The sequence below is a fragment of the Excalfactoria chinensis genome, chromosome 15 (assembly GCF_039878825.1).
Source record: "Excalfactoria chinensis isolate bCotChi1 chromosome 15, bCotChi1.hap2, whole genome shotgun sequence".
NCBI lineage: Eukaryota > Metazoa > Chordata > Aves > Galliformes > Phasianidae > Excalfactoria > Excalfactoria chinensis.
Genome location: NC_092839.1, coordinates 8,692,794 through 8,708,640, shown reverse-complemented (window position 1 = coordinate 8,708,640; position 15,847 = coordinate 8,692,794). Strand labels below are relative to the sequence as shown.

The 15,847-nt window shown below is 46.6% G+C and overlaps 1 protein-coding gene across 6 annotated transcripts in view; it reads left to right on the top strand.

The window, feature by feature from the left end:
• LOC140259253 (uncharacterized) overlaps window positions 1-9,061 on the top strand; it is a 29,787-nt gene extending 20,726 nt beyond the window's left edge. For 4 of the 6 annotated variants that reach the window (XM_072350388.1, XM_072350387.1, XM_072350390.1 and 1 more), the window contains 8 exons: window positions 1,625-1,913; window positions 2,804-2,984; window positions 4,700-4,936; window positions 5,038-5,097; window positions 5,324-5,635; window positions 6,067-6,142; window positions 6,616-6,702; window positions 7,452-9,061. In XM_072350388.1, coding sequence (XP_072206489.1) covers window positions 4,762-4,936; window positions 5,038-5,097; window positions 5,324-5,635; window positions 6,067-6,142; window positions 6,616-6,702; window positions 7,452-7,896 — 1,155 coding nt within the window. In that variant the 5' untranslated portion in view covers window positions 1,625-1,913; window positions 2,804-2,984; window positions 4,700-4,761 and the 3' untranslated portion in view covers window positions 7,897-9,061. Of the gene's footprint in view, window positions 1-1,624; window positions 1,914-2,803; window positions 2,985-4,699; window positions 4,937-5,037; window positions 5,098-5,323; window positions 5,636-6,066; window positions 6,143-6,615; window positions 6,703-7,451 lie in introns of those variants that run through there. The other 2 variants (XM_072350391.1, XM_072350392.1) reach the window with 2 other exon arrangements.
• The last annotated feature ends 6,786 nt before the right edge of the window (window positions 9,062-15,847 follow it).

Here is a 15,847-nt window from a genome sequence, read left to right as displayed (position 1 = left end):
GCGGGAGGCAAAGGGGAAACTCCTTTCTACACAGAGGAAAAAAAGTATTAATCTGATTGAATTCAAGGCTATAGAGAGAAGAAAGAACGTATCACCTTTTGGTAAATGCAAAGTCCTGCCAGGCCTGTGCATTTGCAAGAGCACATGCAGCCTCTGCAGCCATGCCTTGCAGGTGTAGTCTCTGCTTTTTTGGCTTGTTTGTTGGGCTCTGCCACTTGATGAATAATATGGAAATGTTTGAGTCCGGAAAAGCAATTAACAAACCAAGGGTAGGGCTTACCTGTACCAGACCTGGTGACTGCTGACCTCTGATAGTTGCTTTGTTCCCCATTTCTTAGCAATCTAACTCATTTCTAGCCTACTAGGAAAGAGATGAGCCCTTAATTAAAATGTGTTTAATTACCAGCTTCGTTAGCCTGGATCGTGTTTCAGTGTTCTGAAAGCAGAGATGTGACTTGTACTTATTGTCACTAAAATTGTAAATTTCCACCAGGTGGTTGTTTTCTGGTACAGGCAGTGACTTATACCCACAGTGTCACACAAATGAGTTTATGGCCATGTCCCACATTCATTCTAATGACCCCTCTGGCCCTACATGCCATCCCAAATAAGACTGAAGACAAAGGGGCATTGCTAAATGCCTGGGTCCCCATGTCCAGCTTGCAGCTTGTGCCCTAGATAGGTACAGATTTGCTCTCTTTGACCCACTGCGTGGTGGCTCACAGTCATTGCAGCATAGCAGTAAAACATAGTGAGCAGCACAGCTCCCATCCCTCAGTATTTGGTTATGGCTGGGTCCCGAAGTAGTGAAATTTGTAGGCTTGGGATTTACTTCAAAATTGCATTTTCCTGGAATGATTCAACAGTAACACTGTACTGATCAGCTGCACATCCTCAGTTTGTCTGTCTGTTGGGACCAAAACTTGTCTCCGGTGGTCACTGCAGCCTTTCTGCTCCTGCAGTTTGCAGCCAAGCCCCCACCCCCAGCACCATCCATTCACTCCACGTTGCACATTGCTGTGTTTTCATAGGAAAGCAAGCAGTGTTCTCTTGAGCAAGACCAATTTGCAAGCACATTTCATTTGGAACAGGTCCTGCACCAAAGCAGAATCCAATCTCGTAGCCATTGTTAGGTGCCTCTATTATTTCTCCACTCATCATTGCTTTTCCAATACTTCATATGTAATTCCTGTTCAGCAATGCGGTTCAAAGTTTCACAGATTTCAGATATCTCCTTGTTTTTTCTTTTCGATACTTGTATCTGCTGCGATACATTTCAGTATCCTTGGATCTCTTTTTAAAGTCTGGTTTTCCTGGGCTGTATTCTATGAGCTGTAAATACTGCAATTCATGGACTTTCCTTATGTTTTCTTGCCCCATGAGGTCCTTTTTATGTTATCTCACTAAACATCTGACATCTTCCTTTCTCCTTGTGATCCCCAGAGCCGTTTGGGTTCAGACAAGACAGACAACTCTGCCTAGATTCAGTCCTCTGTTGTATTCCTACATTATGTAGGGGCTGGAGTGGGATGTCCTAGTGTGGAAGCAGAGTCCATGGACTGAGCTGGTTCTATTTTGTTGATTGAGAATATTGGGTTGTTAATGGCCAACTTCTCATTGACAGGACTGGCCACAAGACCATGGACTATCACAAACTGAGGATCATCTCCTATTGGGAGGCATCAGCGTGGTGATGGTGATAGCTTTGCTCAGACCCAATGCACCGAGGATGATTTCCAACACTGATTAAGACCTTTTTGCTGCCATATCAGCCAGAAAATCCCTCCCAGGGGCAGAGTTGTGCCACAGCCACCTTCCTCCAAGGACATGGGGGATGTTAACAGAAATGAGGTGTGACCTGCAAAGCCCAGCACTGAGATGGAAGGACTTGGTGATGTCTTCAGATGTACAAGGTCTTTAGCTCCTATCACAGCAGGTTTGGGGAGGTGGAAGAAGCCCCTGTGTGTCTGTCCTGCAGAGCACAGCATCCCCAAGGCAGAGCACTGCTTTGCTCACAGGCATTGCAGCAACATGATGCCAAAGCATCCAGTGTGCACCTTAACCAGGGAGAGCTGTGGAGGCAGGGGAGAAGGAAAGGCTCAATCAGTCCAGAAGATGCTTTGAAAGGGAGAAAAACTTGCTGCCAGGCTTCCTTTGGAGAGCAGTTCCACTCTTCCTTTTTCTCCCTTACTTTTTTTCAATGCCATATTATTCCTTTGTGTCCAGAAGGCTGCAGGCATTTCAGATCTCTTCTTCAAGTCCTTGTTTCATTAAAGAAAAAAAAAAAAAACAACAAATAAATAAAAGGAGAAAAAATAAAAGGCCTGCAGACTGTTTTCTTCTAAGGCTCAGCAAATGGGAAGTGCACAATGCAGCTGTCTCTAAGCTTCTCTTCTCCTGTCTCAGGGAGAAAGGAATTCGCCAAGCCCCAGAGCCTGACTCACTGGCTGTGTGAGCATGAATTAACCAGGAATGTTCGAGAATTATTCCTGAATAATTCATGAACCTGAATTAATCATGCATTTTTTTTTTTCCATGAATTATTCATGAACAACTCATGGAAATGCAAGGTTTATTCATGCTCCAAAAAACCCAAGGCTTTTTTCCTCTTCTCTTCTGCATTCCCTGTAAGAAACAGACCTGAAACAAGCTAAGGAATGTGTGTGTATATATATATGTGCGTGTGTGTGTGTGTGTGTATGGGGTTGGGGGAATAAGAGGAATAATAATGCTGAAACAAAATAACTAGGAAGAAAGAAAGGGATTTTAATTTTTATTCTATTTTTTTTTTTTTTTGATGCAGTGGGGACAGCAGGTGGGAGCTTTCTAAGCCAAACAAAGGAGACCTGACAAGAAACTGTGGTGAAAGGACAAACCCAAGGCAAAGGAATGTCTGGTCACCTCCTCCCCTGGAGCAGGCAGCTGAGATCTGCATAGACAGGAGGCGTTTTGCAAGACTCAACACCTGGAGCAGTGCTAACCAGGCAAGGACGGGGCTCTGTTATATCAAGATGCTGCTCTCTCTTTCTCTCTCCCTCTCTCTCTCCCCCTTTCTCTGTTAATTTGTGTAGTTCTGTTGCATTTGATAAGGCAAGTGAGCAACTGGTAAGTGGGGCAGGAAGGAGCAGCAGCAGCTTTTGGAAATCGGTGTTGCTTTTTTTTTTTCTTTAAATGTTAAAGAAAGGAAAAGCACTTTAGAGAGCTTTTTTAAGGGGGAGGTGGGGGGGAGGATGGGGTTATTTGCTGTTTGGAATATGGACCTCTTTAAGACAGCTGTGTTCTTGTGAGGGAGGGGTCTCAGATGTTTGTATACCTCAGTTTACTCAGGCTCTTCCTGGGTCTGCAGAGCATCCAGCCCTGTGGGAAGAGGGATGTGGGGAGTGAGTTACCATAGGATTCACTGGTGTGTGGTGCTTTCCTCCTTATAAAAATAAATCCTAGAGTGTGTCTGGGTCAGGACTGGAGTGAGCCAGGTGTGCATCTGTGCCAGCAGGGTGGGCTGGGGAGTGCTACAGCTTCTTCATGCAGCTTTGCTGCAGCTGAATGCTTGGGGGGGAGAAAGTTCTCCAGGGGGGGAACTGAACCTCCCAGGTGAGGGGAATCTCAGCCAGACGCAGCTTTAATAGGGATATGGAAGCAGAATAAGAGATTGTAGTATCTTGGGTTGTAGCTGCCTGTCCTGCCAGCTTGTCCCTGTTTCACCTCTCCCTTCCCTACTCCAGCTCCATGTCATTGGCTTTGTGAGCATCCTGCATGTACTGTCTGGCATGAGGGCTCAACCTCACTCACTGGTGCCATTGTGCCAAACGCTGCTGCAAAGTAGAGCAGGATGGGCTGGAGTGAGGCTCTTGCAGGGTCCTCAGGAGCTGTGGAGGTTGATCCATGCATTTCTTGATGCCCATCTGGGATGTGTTGGGTGAAAAACCTGGCAAGAAATCATCCCTGAGCTGGTGCTGTGTCTCAGGAGGTTTTGGAAGTCTCCAGTAGCCTGGCTGCTGCTGTGCTGTAGTTTAAGCTGCACCTCTAAGGATGTCTCAAAGGGCCAGGACCCAGGGGACCAGCTCCTTGCAGCTTCTCTCCTTGGCTGCCTTAAATGACTTCTCTGCTCTGTGCCTCAGTTTCCCCATGCATGGAACAGAGATAATTTGATGCCCTCCTTATCAAAGCAGTCTGACATTTACCATAAGAAATAGCTGTACAGGCAAAGGAATGATCCTTTCCTGGAATATGCTGGGGTCTTTTAGAGTATTTTCTCTGCACTACCTTGATATTGCATAGATACAGTCCTCCTCTGCGGCAAATTGCCATAGCCCAGTTTAACTCAATTGAGCTGCGCTAATCCATGCTGCAGAGGAACTAGCCTGTCCCTGTTTGGTGGCCCTTCTGGGCTCTGCTCAGCTCATCCCATGTGTCAGCTGGCCCTGCCTGACCTTGGGTGACACAACACATGGCTGGAGATGCAGTTCTGCAAATGGAAAAGCATGGGGGGTTTTGTCCTGCTTGATCCTGGGACAGTTCTCCAGGGATGGGTATGGGGACAAGTTAGGCACAGAAGGAAAGGATTCCTGCTCATGGTAGCAGATTGGAACTAGATAATCTGTAAGGTCTTTTCCAACCTAAGCCAGTCTATGATTCAGTGAATAGGGAAGGAGAAATAACTGGTAGAAAAGATGCATGGACACATACTTTGTATCTCCAGGGCTCACTGCCTCAGGTAGAACTCCATTTGCAGAGTGTTCCCGCTCCAGGTGGACAACCCTGATGTCGGCCAAGCTCTATGTGCTCATCAGCTGGCCTGATGGCAGCCGTGTCATCAGCATGGAGAACATCAAGGAGCCCCGCAAGCCCTTCCATCTCTATGCTGTGGGTGAGCAGGTGCTGGCCCGCTGCCCTGGCTTCAGTGGGCTCTACTGGGGTATTGTGGAAGGCATAAGTGGTGAGTGACACCCCTCCAGTTTGGGAACTCACAATTTGGGTTTGCCTGGGAGCAGCCCTAAGAGAAGAACTTTGATGCTAAAATGTCCTCTCTTGCTACAGAGCATAAAGATGCTTTGGAGAAGAAGCTGCTGGAAGACAGACAACTCCTGGAGAAGTTAAGTGAGTGATGTCTTTGTTTTGGACCCTTTAATATGGTAGGATGAGGGTTTCGGTGAGAAAAGAATTGAAGATTGCACCTTTCTGCCTTCACTGGCATTTCTGGGTGGGAGGCTGCTGAGTGTTCCAGCACAGCCTTGATATCATGGTAAACAGCAGCATGTGGGAGCAGGGAAATGCACAGCAAGGATACCCCATTACACGGCTTGAGTATCTGCCTTTCTTCCAGAAGACGAACCAGCTGTCCAGAGCATGATGCCACCCCAGCCAAAAAAGTCCAGGAAAACCTTCCCAAAATGGACCCCGGTGAATGCATGCAGGAAGTACCACACAGACAGGACTTACTCTGGGAAGCCACTGCTGCAGACAGCTGAGCCTAGCCTGCCCTGCAGTGCAGGCAGCCCCTCCATCACGAAGGAGAGATGTTCCCTGGGGCCACCCCATCCCACCAGCACCTTCACCCCCCCAACCACTTTTGTCAGCCTGGCTGTGCCAGGGACTTCTCAGAGTGAGGAGGACAGAACTGGCACCTCTACCAAAGGTAACTGTGGCTGTAAGTTGGGGCATTGACTTTTGGCTGTTTCCTGATGGGTGGGCTGGAACCAGCTGTTCCCCCTTGTCCGTTCACTAGTGCATGTACTAAGCAGTTACAGAAATACCCCCATGCATTATCTACTTGCTGGCTAACAGCAGTGACCAGAGGCACATTGGCTCTTCCTGCTTTGCCTGCTGTGTCTTTTGTGATGGAAACAGGAGAAGCCCTTCAGATACCTCCTCTATCTAAAAACAAAATCCTGGTTGTTTGATCCTGGAAAGCAGGTCTGGATCATTCTGTTTATGCAAAGGGTACAACGTGTTGCTGTGCAGTCTAGCAGGAGTGTTTAGCTAATTTGTTCTGGAGACAAAGGGATCCAGGTGCTGCCCTTGTCAACAGCGGTCTAGTTCAGCTTGTTCCCCATCCCTGCCTCTTAGATTACGTTGCCCTGGCAATGAAGAGGAAGTCAGACGGCATCTTGTCCCAATGCCAGCAACACATCTGTCTGAACAGGTGAGACCTAAAAGTGAGGTGAGAACCTTGAATGTCTCATACTACGTAAATTAATTTCATACAGTGCAGTCTGTCCACTCTGGTCCTTTAATGGCCCTGGTGGTGCTGTCTGAGTAGATGTTAATATAGATTTAAACCCAAAGCACTGAGGACAATGGTGGTTAATGTGACTACACTGATCCTGCAGAGCAAGTGACTCCCTTGTGCTCTGGAGTCCTGGTTCCTTGGTGGGTCAAATGGGAGCTCCCAGCATTGGTGTGTGGGGCTTTCTCCACCTGGAAAGGGATGCTCAGGAGGTTGTCTGCATGAGGAACCCTGCTTACTTCCTCTTGGTTCGCTTTGGTTTTGCTGTAAATGAAACCAGAGTTGACTTTGCTGTCAACCCTTGAATTCCAGCTAATGCTCATCAAGAATGACCACAACAGGAGTGCGGAGCTTGTGGCATTGCTTTTTAGATTGCTTGTTTCTTCCAGCTGTGAAGATGAAAAGCTGGACACAGTGCAGGAGATGGATGGCTTTGAGAGAGTTCAGAATAAAATTGCTCCCGGTGAAATGGAAAGGTAATTAGCCAAAGGAGGCACTTGTTCTTAACTGTATTTTCCTCCTTATAGGATAGAACACTGAGTCTGCAGCTGGGTGACAAAATGGTGTCATTTTAGAGCCAAGAGCTGCTCAGTGTCTGTACAATCGGAGCCCAGTGTTTGACCTGTTTGTAGAGCTCAGAGTTACAGATGCAAGAAGGATCTATAACAGTGCAAAAACCCACAAAGCTCTTGCTCATAACCATCAAAATGACACCTATCATATTTGAGCACGACTGCATTGCTTGCTTTATTGCCCATTACTTTGATGACGTGTACCCGGTGATGAAATAGCTACTGGGATGTTTTTACTGCAAAGAAACAGGTGCCAAAAATCACCTCATAGCACTTGCTTTGTCATCTCCTGCGTGTCCATTCTTTCACACCATGAATAAATGCCTCCTGGGACTTGCAGGGCTGATATATTTCCTTAAAACTGAGAAGAAAATTGAGCATCAAAGTCTCTTTGCATGCCTGACAAAGTGAAGTTTTGGGTTAAACTCAGAACATTTTGGGGCTTCTGGAAAGCCCTGACCATGGCATTCTGTGCTCTTGCCTTGCTCCTGGCAAAACAGAGTGGGCTGGTACTCTTGTCCTGTGCCCTTTTGCAGGAAGCAAACCAGCATGGTGTGGGTGGAGGTGTTTCAGCTTTCAGCAATGGCTGTGTTGAGGCCGTGCTGTCTTTCCTGTCGCCTTAACACCTATTATCCCTTGGTTTAATTTTCCAGGGAGAAGATAGAGCAGCTGGAAAGGATGGTCTTGGATCTCCAACAGGACGTGCTCTCTCTGAAGAGGAAGGTCCAGAGGCTGGAATCTCTGTCTTTCCAGGAGGAGCCCCACAGGCAGCCCTGCGAGGTGGTGGAGCTCTTCAATGGCTACACCAAGGAGCAGCTCCGTGAAGCAATCCGTTTTGACCAGAAGATCAGCACTGCCTGCAAGACGCTGCTCTACAAGCTCTTCACATCCGACTACATCCAGAGCCACTCCATCACGGGGCGCAGAGGTAACACTTTCCGAGAGGCAAAGCCCATGATGGATGAGCGTTGCATCAAAATCATCAGGGTGCTGCTGAAACAGAAGTTTGGGGACCACCTCAGCGATACGGTGATCACGGAGAAGATACAAAACGTGCAGAAAGCTCTGAGGCAGAAGTTTAAGACAGAATGTCTCTGACATGGGGGTGATTTGGTGTCTCTGGTCCTACCCTTCTCATTGGTGCACCTGAGCATCCCGCCTAAAAATATCGTGTCTGCATTGCTGCTGCTTGGCTGATTCCTCCTGAGGCACTGAGGATGACACAAACCTTTCACAAACGTCTACTTGCATTAAGCAGAGGGAAGCTTGCTCAGCTTGGCTCCAGGTTTGCACATCTGCCAGCACTTTGTCAGTTTCTTCCAGTCCAATCTATGTGCCAACCTCAACTCCTGGCTGGGTGTTGATCCCCGGGTCTTTTTGGTGGACACACTCAAAAGATGGAGATTTCCCATTGGATCCAAGTGTGGGTTGGTGAGTCAGCCTTGTTCTACCTTGCAGTGGTCACAGAAGGAGATTGGTGGTGGGACAGGAGCTGTAGCCCCAAGAAAGCAGCAGCAACTCCATTCGCACAGGGACTTTGGAGCACCCAACGTGACTTCTCCCTGCATGGCGCAGCAGTCACCTCATCCTGTGGATAGCACCTACTCCCTTTTTGAACGCTTACTGCAGCTCCTCATGGTAACAGAAGGGCAGACTCATTAACACAGTGCCATAAAACCTTCAGAGAAGGATTATTTCTTTTTTTTACCCCCTCATGTTTTAATGTGGCTGTCTGGAAGAAGCGTCTGCACTAATGAAGTCTGCTGAAATAGAGAAGGTCTCCTATAGAAGTTGCACTGCATTGGTTTCCTTTTAAAACTAGATTATCTCCACAGAGAAATCCTGCATGTTTCTGTGAATGGGGGCAAGCAATGGGGGCAAAAAGTGGCCAACAGGTACAGCTTTCCTTCAAAGATCAGACACGTTGTGGTGCAGCTGTTATAATCTAACAGTGTTTGTATCCTAGCTAAGAAATGCCAGGTAGAATTGGCTGGTTTTTTTTCCCCCTGTGTGAGAGGCTGTGAAAAAGGACTAGGAAAAAGACCATCCTGGCCCTCATTTACCTGATAGGAGTGCTGCAAATTGGTTTCTTGTTAGCATGGACCTTGATGTGAGCAGCAGCTGAACCCAATCACCTGTGAGTGCTGTACCTGGAGCCATGTATACCTCTGGTTTATAATGAGCAAAATTGCCCCAAGCAGCCCTTAAAATGTGGCTGCCATTCCATCAGTGTGTTACTGAGGACCTCAGGTTGGCCTTACTGCCCAGGCAAGCACCCCAGGAAATGCCTTGAGTGTTGGCTTACCAAAGGAAGGACTGAGGAGGCACAGGTAGCCTGATTTCAATGCACTTTGGCACCAGCCTCTTGGGCTTTATGCATCTCTGGTTTCCAGCTCCCCCAGCAGCAGGATACAATGGTGAGGATGCTTCCTCAGAACTGCTAAACCCTGGGTGCTCCTTCTGCCTTTATCCAACTTCCTGGTGCTTTGCCACATCTCTTGCCAAGCTGCAGCCTGGAAAGCCAGTTTGCTAATGTTATTTGGTAAAATATTAAAACACTGTGTTGCTTTCCTCCTTGCTGAGCGTTACCATGAAAGGAGGTAGAAAGCAAACTGCAGGGACAGACTGACTGCAGGTACTGGCGGCTCCTGAAACAAGATGTCTCTAATTAGCTTCTCTGGAAGCAGCTGAACCTGGGAACCTTTCTATCAAGGACCCCCAGAATTCCCCCCAAATCAGGGCTGGGGGTATGGGCTGCTGGCTGCTGCCCAGCTCCATGTGCAGCAGCATCGGCACTAATGAGACCATGTTCAAATGGGCTCTTCCAGGTAATAAACTTTGTCCTCAGGCACTGCTGAAGGCTTTGATATGGCAGAGAGGGCTGAAGAAAGGCAATGCAGGTGGCATTTCATTAAACTTCATTTGTGAGGTATTTGTGGAGCCGAGACAGTGGTTGCGGGCTAATTGGGAGCACTCAGACACTGACGATCAAGCACCTGCACAAGGAAGCCAGGGCTCTCCTCCCCTGAACTCCAGTTCAGGATAATAAGCTGCAGGAGAGGAGATCACAGCGCAGGGATGGGGCATCCCCTCGGGGGTGAAGGGTCAGGGAAGATGGAGGAGGAGGAGGAGGGTTTGTGCCAGAGTCACTTCACCTGGGGATGTTCAAAGCCTGCATCCCTCTCTAAGTAATGAAGAGCAGCTTGACTGCACTGTGTTAACCTTTCACTTCAGAGGAATTATTGGGAGAAGCAGGACAGGTCTTTCTGCTGAGATGAATCAGGTGAAGACATAACACCTTATTAAAAGCCGTGCTCCCATTCAGTTTCGGGGCAGTCTGGGTACTGCAGGATGTGGGCAGTGGAAGCTGGGTTCAAACACAGGCTGAGCTTCACGTTGACTGCAGCCTGAGGAGGTTCTGCTGATGGGAGCTCACATAGGGGAAAAAAAATACAGGCTGCCAAAAGGAGAGGGAAATTCTCTGGTGCTCAACCCCATTTATTTCAATTTTATCTCCTTGAGATTCTGCCAGGGGATTCCAGTGTCCAGCACAGGCAGACTTTTATTTCCCATTTCTTGGCTCATAAGAAACACACACAAAGTCTGAATACCCAAGCTGTGTGAATCCCCTAGAGAGTGTAGCGCAGTTAAATGAAATCATGCAAACTGTGGGCATTGGTTTAAGGAATGATGCTAAAATGTAACTGAATCTTTTCTGGTGTTTTAATCAAGCTTTACAAAAGCAAGCTGCCTTTGCAAGAGTCCCAGGCAGCTGCAACCAGCTTCAGGAGATGCTCTGTGCTTGCTCCAAGCAGAATTAGTGATGGAAGTTCCTTGTGCTTAATTGTTCCAGATGCTTTATCAGCCAACCCAAGGAACTGAGATGCAAACCAGGGAGAGCTCAGCTGCAGGGCCATGGAATGCTGAAATGCCAAGCTGGGCTCTCTCAAAACTCATGTTCTTGTGGCATTCAGCACACAAAGAGCATCTCAAGAAGTGGTATGTCTTTATCTTATTTGGCTTTTAAAACATGGTGAAAGACAGAGAATGGAGATGTGGCCCCACAGCCACCCAGGTATATTGCATTGATGCTTCTGATTTTTTTATTATTATTGTTATTTTTTACTGAAGTCCCTTTTCATCATCATGTTACATTTTTTCTTGGAAGGATAACTGCATATTTTTGGAGAGAATGGCCACATACCCGGTAGGTGTGCAAATATATCAGATTCCATATCTTTCATCTCTCTGCTTCAGTTACATACTCATTACATGTGATTTTTTTACCAGTATTTCTCTGTTCATGATTACATTATTCAGCCTCATATCTCTCTATCTCCAGAATCTATTCAGAGTCAAATGGAACTGGGGAGATCATTATTAAAACACAGAAAGAGCAGAAATAAAATTAACCGTAGCACCAGTTCTCTGTGCGCTGAATACACCGAGGAAATAAAAGGGCCTTGCGCTTCTAATAAAATCTGGATATGAATTGCCTTGTGAGAGCTTAAATGAATTATATTCGTAGGCCAAAAAAGAGAGAAAAGAAGCAGCTTGGTGCCCTTCAACTGCGGGCTGACCGCTTGCATTGCCTTGGTGTGTAGTATGTGGAAACCTGCCATAGAAGCTCCCAAGCCAGGTGGCATATTCTGCTTAGAGTCAGATTTGAGATTGCCTGAACAGTTTGGCCATACATCCACCTGCAGCTAGAGGCCATCCTGATGACATATGGATTTCATGGAGGTCGCTGGCCCTTTGCCTTTCTCCTCCTGCAGGCTCATCCTTGCCCAGGTGCTTAAATGGAGGGGAGGACAGGGGTGTGATGGCTTCTCAACCCAACGCTAATGCCATTCTAATCTTCCCAGGATTTGGGGCATAGATGCAGCTTTTCAGCTTCTTCCCCTGTGCACAGGAAAACAAGGGTTGGTGGGACCATGCTCCAGCCATCCCCTTGTCAATGGCACGTGCCTGTTGTCCCACAGCATCATACTCCTCCAGCCACATCATGCAATTTGGAGGCATGTTCTCTCTTACTGGTACGTTTTATTAGGTGGGATGGTTTTGTTGTTTTGTTTTTTTTCTTCGCATGGCCAATGGAGTTAGGTGGAGTGATGGGAGCTGTGTGCCTAACTCAGCAAGGGAGAAATTAGCACCCTGCAAAGCCGGCGACCGCACGGTACTTATTGATTGCTTCTCGTAGATACAAGCAGCAGAGCCCAGTGTTGGGCATGCATGGAGTGAGGTAAGGTGCAGAACCAATGTACTCCTGCTAATGAATAATCGTTAAACTCTTATGATCCAAAGGAGATGAGAGTTTATTATCATTTCTATTAATTCTAGTAGCACAGTGCCCAGACACACAGAAGGTGAAGATGAATGAGTTCATGACCTACGTATTGCTTTATTGCTAGACTTTATCCTGGTAATGTGAAAAACTGCAGCTTTTTGTAATCTTGCCATTAATTCAACTAATTCCTATTTATATATTATACACTGCTGGTTTCATTTATAGCAAGGAGTGTGCTAGAACTTGTGCTTTCAGGAGGGAAATCCCTCCCTGAGAGACCCAGCAGCTGCAGGGACAGACCTGCTTTCCAGTGCATGATTTGGAAGCTGGGAACATCTGTCTTGTGCTTGATTTCCTGTATTTTCTACAGGCCATCGCTTGACAGTTTGTGGATTCTGATGGTATGCCCATACAGTGCAGTGTCAGATTCAACAAGCTCTGCCTTGATGGATAAATCTCATGGATCCATGAGATGCCATTGCAAGGTTGGGTTTTCACTGCAGAAGCTAGCGTTAGTTTTGCTCAATAACTCCAGCCTGCAGAAGTTCTGATACAAGACAATCAGTTTATCAGCAACGAGTGGGATTCAATTTTCAGTCCCTAGATTTCAACAAACCACTGGAAAAATACAATCGTGATTTTTCCCACAAACAGAAACGAGAGGCTGCTGAGAGCTCTCACGTTGTTTGCTCACTTGACAGCGTTGTGTGCAGAAAGCGAATTGGCCAAACTCTGCTTCAAATGTGCATTCCCAGCATGACAAGGGAGCAAGCAACTCTCCTCAGCTTGGAATACTCTCCCTCAGACCTTTGTGTTTATCTGCTTAACACAAAGACAAGACTTTCTCTGGCTCATCTGTGGATTTGCTGTGTGTGTTTCTCATTGAGCAATCCATCATGGTAGAAGAATCAAAGATGTTTCAGCTCTTTCCCCTATCCTTGCCTTCACTGTCTGGCAGTGTTAATGAGCGATAATGCCTCATGATTTTTCTCACGGGCTGCTGAAAATTGCTTTGGTGCACTGGGACTCTTAGTCGCTGGGTATAACAAGAGTGTTCTGCAAAGCAGAGGGATAAGGACTGAGGAAGTGTTGTATTTAGAAATCCTGTGTTGCTCTGACCTTTATCTTGTCTCAGAATCAACTTTTAAAGAGTGATTCCTATCCCACCTCACCAGGCGTTATGGAGGAGCAGCAGCTCTCTCCCTTGCACAGAGATAACTCACACATCCAAAGGACAATGGTGCCCACTCCAATGGTAGAGACTTAGGGAACAGGACTGCTGCTATTTGGGGCTTTTCATGAACAATGAATCTTAGATCTGTACCAGAAAAGGAGGGAGAGCTGCTACCTGGGTGGAAAGAGTGGCAAGGCACAGCTGGCCATATGAAAGGAAGCTTCAAGGCAGTTTTATCTCAAACTTCCAAGACGATTGCAGTGCTGGGAGGCAGGGAGAGGTGGCACTGGGGATTTGTGGACTCAGTTTGCACCATATCTGAAGAGATGGCAGCTCTGGGTATTAAATTGCCTTCAAGGGAACAGGAGCAGCTGCAAAATGTTTTTTGTTGACCAGCGGTACAGCTTTGGCTACGCTGAATCCGTAAAGTCAACAAGTAGATTAAACAGAACAGTTTAGCTCTGAGGGCTGAGATATCCAGCATGGAGCCTGCCTCAGAAATGGGTTCTCAGGAACCATAATTGAAAGAAAATCTGATATTTCTAAATCTCACAAGGCTTGGAATCTACAGAGAGACACAGGCAGAGTGATGGAGTGCACGTGCAGTGTGTGTCTATCCAGCCTTCCTTGTCAGCATCTCATTCAATGTTGCCATAATAATGAGCATCCGCTTCCATCAAGAAATGCAATAAGCTCATTACTTATCTATTGCACATACTTTCCTTTCCTTTGCCCATTTTTTCTGTGTGGATATGTGTGAAGTACATGTAAATGTGATTGGAACTATCACTGCATATCCCTTCTTCAGGAAAAGGGAAGGGCAACAGCGGGTTCTCCTTCCCCCTCTGTATGGAATAGAATAGCTCAAGGTATCAGCCCTCATTCCTCAGAAACAATTTTACTTCTGCCTTCCTTGGACATAAAGGCACCTGTTTTCTTCTGTTTAGAAATAATAATAATAATAATAATAAAAGAGGAAACAAGTCCTCACTTTTTCCCACTGTTCAACTTTGATAAAGCTATAGCTTAGAAGACTCTACATATTAATAGCGTGAATCACTTAAGTGAGGTACATTATGTTTTCAATTTCCATGATGCTTTTAGTGTAGGCAACTTATCAAGGGCTGCCGTTTAATCTGTTGTAGCAATCTTGAACATTAAAGCCAGGTTATTGCACAAAGGGATGTATTCCTCTCGCTGGGGAGGTTAATATCACCTGTGATTATATTTGACATTTGGGCCCAGCATATTATATCTCCTACTGTGTCTGAACGTAACTACCCACTCCTCGCATGAGCGGTGTTTGAAGTGGGTACATTTCAACTCTCTGCACACATCCATGAGTGTCATCCTAACAGTCTCATCGCTGTAAATAAGAAAAGACAATTTAATGAACAACACGGGGAGGGTGAATTCAGGAAATGAAATTTTATGCCGTGGGTAAGCAAGCAAAAGGGGGAAAAAAAAATAGTTGTTGTGCTGTGCCTGCTGAAGAAGCTACAACCCTGGAGAGGGTGCCACGCTGCTTGGAGGAACGTCTCCAGAGAGCAGCCCTAAAGGAACCATACTGAATGGAGCTGGTGTGTCCCCAAGGCCTCCCTGCTTCCTACAGGTGTTCATTTCAAAACATGTCCCCCTAAGAAATGGGGACAGAGCCAGCAGCTGACATCCCAGACTTGAGGGTACTTTATGCCCTTCAAAGCCGATGGACTCTGGCTATAGAGGTGCTTGAATCTGAGCCTAAAAGGACTCTTCAGAGCTGAAGATGGGAAAATCCACTTTGAGGCTCAGTGCTGGCCTAGTGAAGATACTAATTCTCATCTAGATAAAGTGTCTTTCGTTCCACAGCCAAGGGAGCCTGTGTCACGGATATCAGTGACTCATCTGTGCCTCTCTACATGAGTAGTTATGCCAACTTCAGCTGCTCATCTCCTTTTTGAACCCCACTTGCTCCCTTTTGGCTTTGACAAGAGCAGACTTACTGAAGGGGAAGCTCAAGATGAGCGTGAATCACTTGGGGATCTTACTGCCACTTAATGCCAGCAAGACCTAGAGCTGAGCAGGATCTCAGCAAAAACGGGGCCTTTCTATTTAAAATGTCAGCTCTTTGGCTCTTGGTTCTGGCACTGCATTAGTAATGCATGGAAACCATCAGGATCTTGTTAGAGCCTTTTTTTTGTCATAATCCTGTTTTTTTTCACAGTTCTATGTCTGGCTTTGTTTCAGCCTCAGAACCTTGGTTATGTCTTAATGAACTGCAAAGGCAGAGCCGTGGGCTGAGAGGGGCATGAGGAGGCAGGAGTTCAGGAGAGGAAAAGAGTAAGTGGGATTAAATTACCACCAATTTCTGGGGCACAACAGTGTATTACTGGATACCATGGAGGATTCAAACAACCAATCTTGACCAAAATTCTGTTCCCCAGAAGTCATCAAATGCCATTTCTACAGCTCCTTCCTCTGATTTATTTTCAAAGCCAGCTGATAATGCTCCCATAATCTCTTGTGCTTTTGTCTTTTATCTTTTATCACTGAGACTACAGTGGAGGGAAGACCCTAAAGAGCAGCGGCAGCGACTCTGTCCTTCATCT